Raw genomic sequence first — 11984 nt, forward strand, 5'->3', positions numbered from 1 at the left:
AAATAAAAAATAGAAAACAGTGTAGATAGGAGCAGCTTAGTATCAGGCAGTTTGAAGGCTCAACAGGGCACGCTCCATCTCGCCCAGCAATAAGGGGACTATTTGTATAACAGCAAAAAGTTGCTTTTGTGATGTGTACTGGAACGTTGTCTAATAAAAAGCATCTCTTCCATTGCATTTCAGGGGGTTGTATGATATCATTGTAGCAAAAGACAACCAGTCGAGCTGTGTGGGCCGCTACGATAATCACGGCAGTTTTGGGGAACTGGCATTGATGTACAACACTCCTCGAGCTGCCACCATCATTGCCACAACAGAAGGAGCTCTTTGGGGACTGGTAAGGAAAAGAAGTTTCTCTCCTCTGCGTAATTTTTTAACACTAACTCACCGTGTCCAGCGCTTCTCTTGCTATGACTCCTTTTCTAATGGCTGTTCTATCATAATCTGTTCTCTCGCCTCCTGGCATGAGAGCTCCACTGTGCAAATCTTTTTGGCCACCTGTCTAGAACACCTCGTCTGTAAAGCTGTTATCGCCAGTTTTATCTGTTCCTTTATTATTTCGCATTTGCTGCAATCATGGCTTTTGTTAGGGGAAAAAACCCCTGGGTTTGTTTCCAGCCTGCAGAGAACAGTGGGTGTGTTAATGCATGGATTTTATGGGAGAGTGAAACAGCATCTAAGTGATGTTCTTTATTTCCAAGTCCCCTTCCTACCATTTTGTCTTGCTTTAAGGGGAATGGGAAGGTGTTAAATATCTTCTTGAGGATGTCAGTAATTTGAAGAGCTAGGAAAACTGCCCAAAGCTTTGTTCTCCTTCAAAATAAACTGTCGTGATGTTTCTGGTCCCTTTGTGTTACCCTGGAAGATATTCTCAGGTCAGCGTGACCTATGCGATACCGAGCTAAATTACGGTGTTTCTTTGTCTCTAACCCCGCAGCGCTGAACGTGAAGCTGTAGACATGAATTTCCTTTTTTAGGTCTTTTCTCTCCCCTATTTGGATAGGGTTATTATCACAGTGCTCTCTTACTCATCTGCGAGGGCTCACATAATAAGCGGATTGTGCGATCAACAGAGCCTTTGAAGCCAGAAGTGTTGTTGCTTTTTGTGTGCGCTGGGCTCCTCGGCAACTATCGCTGGGGCTTGACCATGCGTTGTGACCTTGATTGTAGGGCTGATTTGTAGCTACACAAGCTGTGCTTATGCAATGTCTGCACTTGCTGGGAGAACCAACTTCTGCCTTCCCTTTGTGAGCCAAAACCCAAGATTTTGGTAAAGCAACCAGAGAGTAAAGTCAGAATCTCATTTCTTGAACGAGATGGAACAAAGCAGCTACCTACAAACCGAGCTCATTCATAAAAGGAAGAGAATGAGAAGCTGGTTCTTTGTTCCAGTTTGCCTTTGAAAGGAACGGCACAGATTTGGTTTATTTTGGGTTTTCCTGTTAATTCACTTAATTAGCAAGGTGTATTTGAAGGGGCACCTCTTGCCAGTCATCCATCCTGTGGATGTTTAATAACTAAGGCTGCATTTTCCTGCCTAAAACTTTGGGTATTTCCTCCAGTTCTTCTTCATTGCCATGTTTTATTGTACTATTTTGTGCCTGATGGAATTTAAAGGTTATGTTTTTATTAGTCTGCAGAAGACATTGCTAAAGCTCACGTGGGTTTTCTGCTGTAGAAATGTGGATTATTCCTGCTGCATTGCAGACTTAGGCCAACAAAAGCCTGGAAGGCTCTGGCACAAAGCAGTTCTCAAATTTGAGTCTCTTCTGGGGCAGAGAAATGTCCTCAGCCTTTGCTATTAAACGTGGCAAGGTTAAACCTCATGATCACACACGCTTCCTTTGCTGCTCTGCCTGTTTTGATCAAACACTGCTGCTTTTTCTCACTGATGCTCTCAAACAAATCTGATTTTTTTTAATGCTTTTGCAATTCCCTTGACCGTTTCTGAACCTTTCTGCTTCTCCAGATGTGTACGTTTGAAGAGACTTTTTTACCACTGAAGAATTTCTTTCAAAAAATAAACCAATCTCTCATGCTTGATAATCTCTTGTTCTCCTTTGGATAACAGTAACACCATTCTTCCCTTCATCCTTCACCTGCTCCAACTTGTATATTCCACTGGTGTCACCTCAACCAGTTTTTGTTTCAAGTGATTGCAGCCTGCATCCCATAAAACTGTTCTCTTACTTGAAAATGCCTCTTCACCCCAAAATGTCTCTGCTAAGGTATCGCTTGATGTTTTCAGAAAACGAGAACCAGAGGAATGGCTCTCAGGGCTTTGGATGTTTCTGCTGATTGTGTTATTAATTGTGGCAAATTGAAGGATTTTTTGTTGGTACCATTTTCCTAACCAGAATTCTCCTCCTTTCCTCTACTTTCTGGGTTTGATTTTTCCACTTATGGCTTCACCCAGTGTAAGATAAACTCTGCAACTCTCACTCTGTAAATAATTTGGCACTGACCCTAACAGGGACCACAGGCATTAGGGTGATACCGACACTGATCCAAATACCCGGTGGGCAGCGCCTTGCCCCTCAGCCTGGACGTGCTGTTGAGTTTCAGCTCCCTGGTGCCTTTCTCATCGGTGTTTTCCAGTAGCTGAGCCCTGCCCTTTCTGTGTGGAAATCAAAAGCATTTCACCAAGCTCTCTGACGATGAACTCCCAAATAGGTCAGCCTTTGAGGTGGGAGCGGTGGCCAGGGCTGAGCTTGCCTTCGCTCAGGCTCGTAGTGCCGCCCAGTGGCCACGGAGCCTGCACATCACTGCCTGCAGAAAACACCAGAGCAGGAGGGTGGCAGAGAGTGGAGGGGAATCTTGCCCAGTGTTTGGGCTTCAAAACCAAACCAAAGCATTTTCCCATCACTTAGCTGTTAGTGGTACGTGTGGACAGCCCGCAGTTAGGAAGCGGTCATGGCATAAAGCTGCCTCTTGAATCCTGGTGGAGGAGTGAGTCAAGCCTGTGGCTGTTTGATGCTCTGTTCCTGAGCTATTTGAGACCAGTATAAATCTCCAGCTCACTTTTTTGAAATCTGTGACTCCAGTAGAGAAGAATCCACTTCAGACTTAATTGTGCAGTTGCCTTAACAAATAAGTGTTGGAAATTCCAGTTTCCAAAGGCCTTGACAAGAAGAGCATCACTTCTTCATTGTATGTGGAAGCATGAGAGAGATATTACGAACAGCCAAGCAAAATGCAAAAACCCTGAAAAACAGTACAAGATAGACTGAAACCTGAATTCTCAAGTGCTTATCTGAGGGAGTCTTACAGCTCCCTGGTTTTCAGTTTGTTATTGCAGCTGGTACTCTCCCAGGAGCTGTTCCAATCACCATTGTGATGGATGTGGTACCGCTTCAACAGCTGCCTTCCCAAACCCAGTGTTTGGTGCAAACATTAATAGTTCACGTTTGTCAGTTCTTTAAACAGGGAGCGTTTTAGTGAAGAGCAATAATGTACTTCTCTGTGCTGTTTCTTGCAGGATCGAGTGACGTTCAGAAGAATTATATTGAAAAACAACGCAAAGAAGAGGAAGACGTATGAATTATTTATTGAGTCTGTGCCCCTTCTTAAATCTTTGGAGGTAAAGCCTCTCGGAGACTTCTGCATCAAATTCTTACATTAGCATGAGCTCTGCAGTCAGGGTTGCTGCTGTATCAGAAATCGGTGTCATTTTTGTTTAGAGCAATATTTTAAGGGCTGCTTTGGTATCACACTCACTTGTACAACTTAGTTTACATGGTTGGAGTTGTACACTGGTTTTTTCATGTCCTTTGTTCACAGTGAGTTGCTGATTTTTATCTTGGTCTGTTTAAAGATTTGGAAAAATCAGAAAGCATCACAAAACAAAGAACACCTATAAATATGTCAGAGAAGAGGTATTAAAGTGGAAATTGGAACTCAGGGCTGTGGTTTGCTTTGAGGGTGTGGTATTGAAGTAGTGATACAACCACTGGGATATTTGGCCTTTATCAGCCATGAGTGATTTTAAATTTGAGACAAAGATCCGGGCCATAGTAGGTCTTGCCTTACCCTTAACTGATATTCAGAAATAACATGATTTTGGACGTATGTTGATAGCTGTGGAAGGTGTGAATTGCACATCACCTTTTCCCTGAGTTTCTGCCTTAAACTGGTTCCATCAATGTGACATTTTTTGAATGCAAAAATGACTCATAAATATTTAAAGACATAGAAAAATAACTTGTTAGCACTGGATGGCTTTTGCGTGACACACTGCAGTTGAATCATGCGCGGATCAGAATTTTCTCCAACATGGGCTAGATTGAGGTGCGTGAATGGATTACAACTGAATCATCTGAGGTTAATTTTAACTGTAGGATTTTCTCTCCTCCTTTGTGTTTTTTACACTGCTCTGAACCAACAAAATGGGTTTGTGGTGGTCTAGGTGGGCAGTGGGAAACATTGGAGAGAAATGTGAGCATTTTCTTCAAATTTCAATGGAATCTTAGAACAAGTGGTTTGGGTTTTTTTTTTAATTTGCTCTAAACTGGCCAAAGCAGTTATTTGATAACTTTGGCACATGGATGTGACACTATAGGCAATTGTCTTTCCTTATTGGTTATGGTAGTTTTGAAAGCTGTGGTGCAGTATGACAGTGTCACTGGAGGAGCTGTATTTTTCAGTACTCAGATACTGTGTGTGTGTGTTTACTGAAAGCCTCTTCATTTCAGGGCTACGAAGCCTACAAGAGATGTATTATAACAGATGATTGTTTAATTTTCCTCTCTGTTCAGGCATCGGAGCGAATGAAGATAGTGGATGTTATTGGGGAGAAGGTGTATCAAGATGGGGAACGTATCATTTCTCAGGTACTTGAAGTCTAAATTTCCCTTTATTATTCTCCTTTCTCTGCTGCTTTTTGGACCAACTTGGCATCACTTACTCTTTTAATACTTCCTGTTTATTTAACCACTTCTTGACTGTTTGGGGAGCAGCTACAAATTTACTCTATTACTTTAGCATCTGGGTTTTTCTTCTCTCATCTGTTTGTTTTGTAGAAATGGTCTTTGCAAGGTTTCCAGAGGAGTATGCCTTAAGAAGCTGGAATTAAATGTCGTCTATGTAATTGTCCATTGCAGCTCCCAGATAGACTTTACATAGGCACCTGTGACCAGATTAAACCAGGAGTCACAAGCTTGTCAGAAAGGCATCTCTAATTCCTAGGTCTGACTAAACAACAGAAGTCAAGAGAAGTGTGATTTGGATAAAACTTTGGGAATTTGTAAATATTTGGGAATATTTTACTAGCTGGACCCAACTGAGTTAATTGCTCCAGGAAGCTATCAGGGTTAATTAAAAGCACTGTTTCTCCTGATGCTCTTAAAGAATATTCCAATGGTGATGTAGTCTAGATTCAATCGACAGCCATTGGTTGTTGGGCTGTTTTCTCTCCTGTCATATGTCAAGGCCAGAGGAGTGGAACGTGGAGCTGAACAAACTCAAGCTAAAGCTGTGTGATATTTTTGCCAAATAACTTTTTGGAACACTTCTCAAGTTTAGCTTGGGGTTGCTTTGTTTGTTGCAGAAGTGCTCCAGTTCATGTAGAAGTTAATGCAAGAAAGTCCTTGGATTACCTGAAACTGCAGGCTTTTGATCACAACTGTCATCTTGCTTTATAAACAGAATGTGACTCCTTGATAATGTCTTAGATAATTAATCTTAATTACCTTGAATGCCAGATAACTCTGAATGTGGGAACCTTAGTTTGCTGATAACCAAATACCGCCAAATGACTTTTCTCCAAAAATACCTTCAGTTCTGTAAGTTGAAAATCTTGTTGCTTAAGATCCTGAGAAAACTGAACTCTTGGCAAAATCAAAGCTTATAAATCAGTTTCAAAACTGGGAACCCACGCAATCAGTGATCCAATTACGCAGTTGGTTTTAATCTTTTGTAATAACTGAATTAAGGACAAGGATGTAATTACCCTTAAAAGGAGGATTAATAGTCTGGATAGGTCTGAGTGATGGTAATACACTACTAAAGATGATGAAGTCTTATGCTTGAAAAAGATGTGATAGCTCTTACATTGCAGCACTTGCATCAATACCGTGAAGCCTTTTTCTCTCATGGATAATTTTAGGTTTTAATTATCTTTCTGGAATTTGACCCTTCTGTTAAGGGCAGTTTGCTTTAAAGCCCTTGAAAATTGTTAGTGCCTGCTGGTGTCACGAGGATGTCTCCTACTCAGTTTATTTGCATTCTTTTAAAAAAACTAAGTACTCTTTCAGTACATACTCTTTTAGAAGTGTGCTGAGTTCATCAGCTCATGTTGTGATAGCAGGCAGTAGTGAATGAAAAGCTTTGTGCTCAATGGTTTAAGATCATCCCCAGGAAGCTTAGTTAAGGGCCTAATTTCTTCTGTAACTCCATATTTAAATCTTACATCATCTTTTCCCAGCCCATGTTTCATACTCAAGTCATAATCATCTCCCTCTCCATCCTTCCCATCACATCCACAGTCTCCTTGCCCACTTGCCCTAGTGTCAGATTTCTCTCTCCTCACATTTGTTTCACAGTTTTTCTTGCTGAGCTGCTCCCATTCCCTTATCAGTTCCTCAGTCTCCACAAAGCCTTTAGTCCCTTTGCTTTTGCTTCTGCTTCATAGCAGGAGCCAAGCGCTGGCTTTCCGCTGACTTCCAGTCTCATACCGAGCCTTCAGGGGCTGTAAACTACGACCTCTTGAACGTCTGCAGCCTGATGTGGTTTGGATAGATATGAAAATGGTTTTAGAACTCTCACAAAATCACAGAATGGCTGAGGTTGGGAGGGGGCTCTTGGAGATCATCTTGTCCAACCGCCCTGCTCAAGCAGGGCCATCTGGAGCCAATTGCCCAGGACCATGTCCAAATGGTTTTTGAATATCTCAAAGGATGGAAACTTCGGAACCTCTCTGGGCAACCTGTGCCAGTGCTTGGTCACCCTTACAGTGACTTTTTCATAGAAACAGCTGAATGATTAATTCTTAAATGATTTTGCTATATATCACCAATCTCCTTTGCATTTTCCTTCCCACCTGCCCTCTCAGAGTCATGTGTACCAATAGTTCCTTTTTCCAGGGTTCCTGTACTATATTATTAGTTAGTATTACCTAACCAGTCACCTTTTAATGTTAAGAATTTGAGTGTTTGTCAATTTTAGCAGACTTCTGCACAAGGCCTAGTTCAGAGTGGATGCTTTAGTATCATGGGTACATACTTTTACAGTAAGCTAAAAAGTAATTGGTTTCACTTTTTCCTCTTCACAGGGTGATAAAGCAGATTGTTTTTACATTGTAGAATCTGGTGAAGTAAAAATCTTGATTAAAAGCAAGGTGAGTTCCAGGTGGATTATTACACTTCAGGTCAATTCCTGATTTGAGTGACTTATTTTAAGATACTGTTTTATGATATTTATCATTGTCACTCGTGTAGGTTGTAGATCCCCATACCTGCTCTGAAATGGCCAGAAGTCACTTTACTGAAGTTGGAAAAGCTTTTGCTTGTAACTGCTCCTCTGCAAACTAACCTGATCTGCTCTCGTTGGCCTTAAGGGTGGAGATGAGCCTTTTCTTGTAGGATTATAGAGAACCTGGGATCTGTTATCTCTAGTGACATGCTAGACACTGATCTTTGAACAGATCTCTGCACAGTCTGAAGCAGCCGTAGGGAACGACGTGTTGTGCATGATAAAACCTGCATTGGGGTATTGTAATAGCGTAACCCAAACCTGTAACAGTAAATGTCACCAGTCTCAAAACTGGTGGGCTGGCATACGCTTTTCTTATCAAACTTGTAACTGAACACGCTGTTAAGGTGTTCTGCCAGTACAGAGCATGACTTGGCACTTGCCCTTGGGCTTAAAAGCCCTAAACCAATGAGATGTTGCACATCTGTAAGGTGTCTGGGGATAACTGCAGCCTCCGACAAAGACAGAACTGTATGCAAATAATTGCAATGTACTGTTCAACAGACTATGACGAGTAAAGAAGCTAACCAAGAAGTGGAGATTGCCCGGTGTCAAAAAGGGCAGTATTTTGGAGAGCTTGCACTTGTTACCAACAAACCCAGAGCAGCCTCTGCCTATGCTGTTGGGGAGGTCAAATGTTTAGGTAAGCAGATGTTCTGTGTTCCTGGTTTCATTCTCTGTTCTTTGCTTGGTTTGTGGACCGTGCCCAAGTGAGCAGCCATTCGAAATGTAGCAGCCTTTTGATAACTGGTGGTCAGACACGGAGCATGGGCTCGAGCAGATCTCCATGCTGAAGTTTGTGAAGCACCACTGCTTCCTCCCAGCAGATTCTGGTTTTTAATCCCTGACCTGTACTCTTTGCAGGGGTAAGTAACATCAGCTTCTTGTTTGTCACACACAGCTTTCAGGTGTGGTGTGTATTTGGCTTCTGTATTTATCCTTGAGGTCAGGTGTGTATTTTATAAATCTTGTTTCTCCAAAGAAGTGTACAGAGGGAAATCAGAAATATGACTTCTGTTTCTGTGGCTGCTACTGAAGCCTCAAACCTGAGTGGGTTGGACTGGAGGTCTGTGTTCAGAGTTCCGAAAAACAGATTGATATGTGGTGTCCTTTTTGACAAACGATCTTGTTTTCACTTCTGTTCCTTTGCAGTCATGGATGTGCAAGCGTTTGAGAGGTTGCTTGGACCCTGCATGGACATTATGAAGAGGAATATTACACATTATGAGGAGCAGCTGGTGGCAATGTTTGGCTCTAGCATGGACCTGTTGGATCCAGGGAATTAGGCACAGGGTACCTCAATGCCTTCTTAGTTCAAGACACAGAAAAGCCTCCTATCAGCAACACAACTCACAAGGAAAACGGACACTACGGAACAGTTACTGCTGCTGTCTTCTTGGGCATTTTAGAAACCATAAACAAGTCTCAGCACAGATGGATTGCTCACACCCTGCCTCCACTTTGCTGCTGATACTTCATTATTAGACCTAGGTTAAAGATGATTCTAACCCTATGTTCACTTACTTGGTTCAGAATGGCATCTGTCCAACAGTTCAAGTGCCTGATACGAAACCCGAAGTGTGCAAGATGCAGAAGCCTCCTTCCTTCTGGTGTTACTGTTGGGATAAATTTGCAGATCAGATTCTGTAGTGGGAGGTAGCCTGTTCTGCAGAGGCAACCTGAGGAATTACGAGCCTTTTAGGGGCTTCTTACCTTCATCTGATGCTTTCCTTAGACAATGTCAAATTTGCTTGTACTTGTAGCATCTGGGTTTGAAGTTAAAATACCAGTGGAGCCAATTAATAAGGTGGCACTGAAGTTTTCTTCCACTCGCTGAAAGCAGTGGGTAACTATAGCTTTTCAAACCAAGTAAACCGAGCTGGGGACAGGGGAGAGTCTGCCTTGCAACAAAATGCAGAAAACAAAGCGTTAGTGTATTTTAAGTGTTTTCTGAGCAGCAAAGAAAAATGTTTTACTCTATGCTGCCCAAAAAAGTGCAGTGGTTCAGATCAGACGGCCTGAAGGTGTCATAATTGTCATCTCCCCAAATTTGCTCCTTGTTCCTGACACCGAGTACATTTGACTGTGGTGAGATCACAATATATGACCTTCTCTTGCTTACAGAGGTCCTTTATACTGCTCGATTTCCCAGGGCACTGCTGTCGACTGGGTCAGTTTTAAAGTTTTTTAAGGAGGTGAATGTTTTTGTAATTTAAATGAAGACTACTTCTGTACTTGTTTACAGGAGCTCCCCCCCCCAGTCCTAACATTTCACAGTATTCTAACTTCAGTAGACACTTGGATGCTTCCAAATACCACGTGGATTTGCTAAACTTTTCAAAAGTTGGCAGCATTTGACTTTGTCAAGCAAATGTCTTTGCTAACTAGGCAGTTGATGTGTTTGAGGAGTCTTTTTTGGTTTAGGTGATAACTGAGCTAATGATGTTTATCTAAAATACCTGTTAAATTTGCAGCACTTAACTAGGTAGATTCTGTTTCTATAGCTTTAATGACTTTAATTGGCATACTGCTGAGATTTTATCAGGCTATTGTCTCAATAAGAATCAGCCCATAAGAAGGACATTTTTATGGTGTACAAACAGAATATTTATATTAAGACATTGAATTTGTAGGTAATAAATCTAGTGACCCTTTGAATTTGCATTCTTCTGTAGCTCATGCAAAAGTTACTGGTGTTTTATGGGATTATAAAATTTTAATTGTGGATGCTAGTATTTTTATTCATGGCCACGTGAGCAAGAATAGAAGGATGCTAATGTGGAATTCCTGCTTCTAGTTATCACAGCGGACATTTCTCTAAGGCACGAGATGCTTAGCTGAAACTCTTCCGTTGATTTCTGGATAATTTTTTTTTCCCTAAATGGTTGAGCTCCTCCCAGTTCCTGCAATATGAGTAAGATGGAAACTTGATAAGTTTGAATGGCTGTTGTCCAGCTACTGTAATTTGAGTCATATTTTTATATAATGCAAATGATTTGTAATGGACACCACTGAACTAGGTGTTTCCATGTTATTAAAGTCCTGGTTGTGATGTCTAGTGGCTGTTCTAACTGCATGTACTTTAGAACAGTGAATTTCCCTTGCTTTACTGGGCTGTTGGTTTTTTTTGTTGTGAATTACAGCCAAAGAAGCAGCAGGTCCTTCATTCATGCTTCCAAGGTTTAACACCAAAGACAAAAGAATTCTTTTTATTGCAGATTTTAAAAGCAAACAAAAAATCCCATGAAAAAAGAAAAAACAAATGGAAAAACCTCATCAGGTCCTCGCACTGATAACAGGTAACACGTTAAGATACTTTGGGCTCCAAGACAAAAGTCTTTCTGAAGCCAGCTCTTGACTGTCCTGTGAACCAGACATAAACTGGTCTCCCAAACAGTTTAACTGGTCTCCAAAACAGTTTGAGTTTCTGTGCTCCCTACACTCTCTGTGAACTGTGAACTAGAGAGAAACTTGCTGTGAATAATCATCAGCTGGCCCTTGTTGCTCCCAGGCAGAATATCCTCTCCTTTCTGCAGAGGAGCCTGGCGGGTTGGGCTGCCTTACAGATGGATTCTGGTTCTCACAGCTTTCGGTTCTCTGCAGGACAGGACTGGGTACCTCAGTGTATGCAAACGTCGGCAGTTGTTCCAAAGCTTAACCAAAAAACAAGGCAAGGCTGATGTTAGATTCTTGGGGTAATTCTGCCTGATAGGGAGGATTTGATTTCTTCTCAAAGTCAAAGGAAAGGATGAGGACATAAAAGATTGGCATCGCATGTGAGCAAGAAGCATTTGAAATTTTACCTTTCTCTGGACTCCCTGACACAAGGGTGTACCAGGCACTGCCATCCTGCATCCAGGATCTGTGGGACACCACTCTGTGCTGTAGGGGCAACCATGAGCTGAAAGGGAAAGCCTGTAAGAAGGCTCATCCATTTAAAAGCTGAAATTTGTAGTGTGCCTGATTAGTTTGGTCTGGTTTAACCAACCTGTTCTGTACAATTTTGGAGCATGAAGACAGTGAGAGCAGCTTGTAGTAAGATACTCAATCTTGTCAGGTATCTGGTTAGAGCACCAGCAGTGAGCAAAGTCAGAAAGCGTGTGAGTGGCGATGCCAAGACCAGAGAGTGAAGTGAGGCGCCTGCTGGTAAAGATGTGCCCACATGGCTGTATCTCAGTGCATTCCTTTTCACTGTGACCGTTCATCGCAGTCGTCGAGAACAAGCCCAGGTTTTTGTTGTTACTGATCGGTGTTCAGTAAATCTGCTGTGGAGTCTCTGGAATGGGCAGTAGAGAGATCTGGATTTTAATACAAGAACTCAGCAGCAAAGTGGGCAAAGAGAGGTGTCTTTGAGACTTAGAGGGGGAAAAACGTTTCTTGTTTGTGATTCCCTGCTTGTGATTGTTGTGAAGTTGGTGAGAGGAGCTTTCAGTGGTCAAATGTCCTGGCATATGGTATTTCTGTTTAATGTCACAGCACAGGTTTCACAATGTAAAAGAACAAAAAAGGGCAGAAGT

At 42.0% G+C, this 11984-nt stretch overlaps 1 protein-coding gene across 1 annotated transcript; it reads left to right on the forward strand.

Annotated features, from left to right (window-relative positions):
• Window positions 1-183: 183 nt before the first annotated feature.
• Window positions 184-9244, forward strand: LOC104534778 (cAMP-dependent protein kinase type II-alpha regulatory subunit-like; the record flags this gene model as incomplete). Its single annotated transcript, XM_010191992.1, has 6 exons — window positions 184-337; window positions 3479-3580; window positions 4755-4829; window positions 7268-7333; window positions 7972-8110; window positions 8620-9244. Coding segments are annotated over 6 exons (670 nt in total), but the record flags the coding sequence as incomplete, so codon positions are not given.
• Between the last annotated feature and the right edge of the window lie 2740 nt (window positions 9245-11984).

The sequence above is a fragment of the Mesitornis unicolor genome, unplaced genomic scaffold, assembly GCF_000695765.1.
Source record: "Mesitornis unicolor isolate BGI_N332 unplaced genomic scaffold, ASM69576v1 scaffold29299, whole genome shotgun sequence".
Taxonomy (NCBI): domain Eukaryota; kingdom Metazoa; phylum Chordata; class Aves; order Mesitornithiformes; family Mesitornithidae; genus Mesitornis; species Mesitornis unicolor.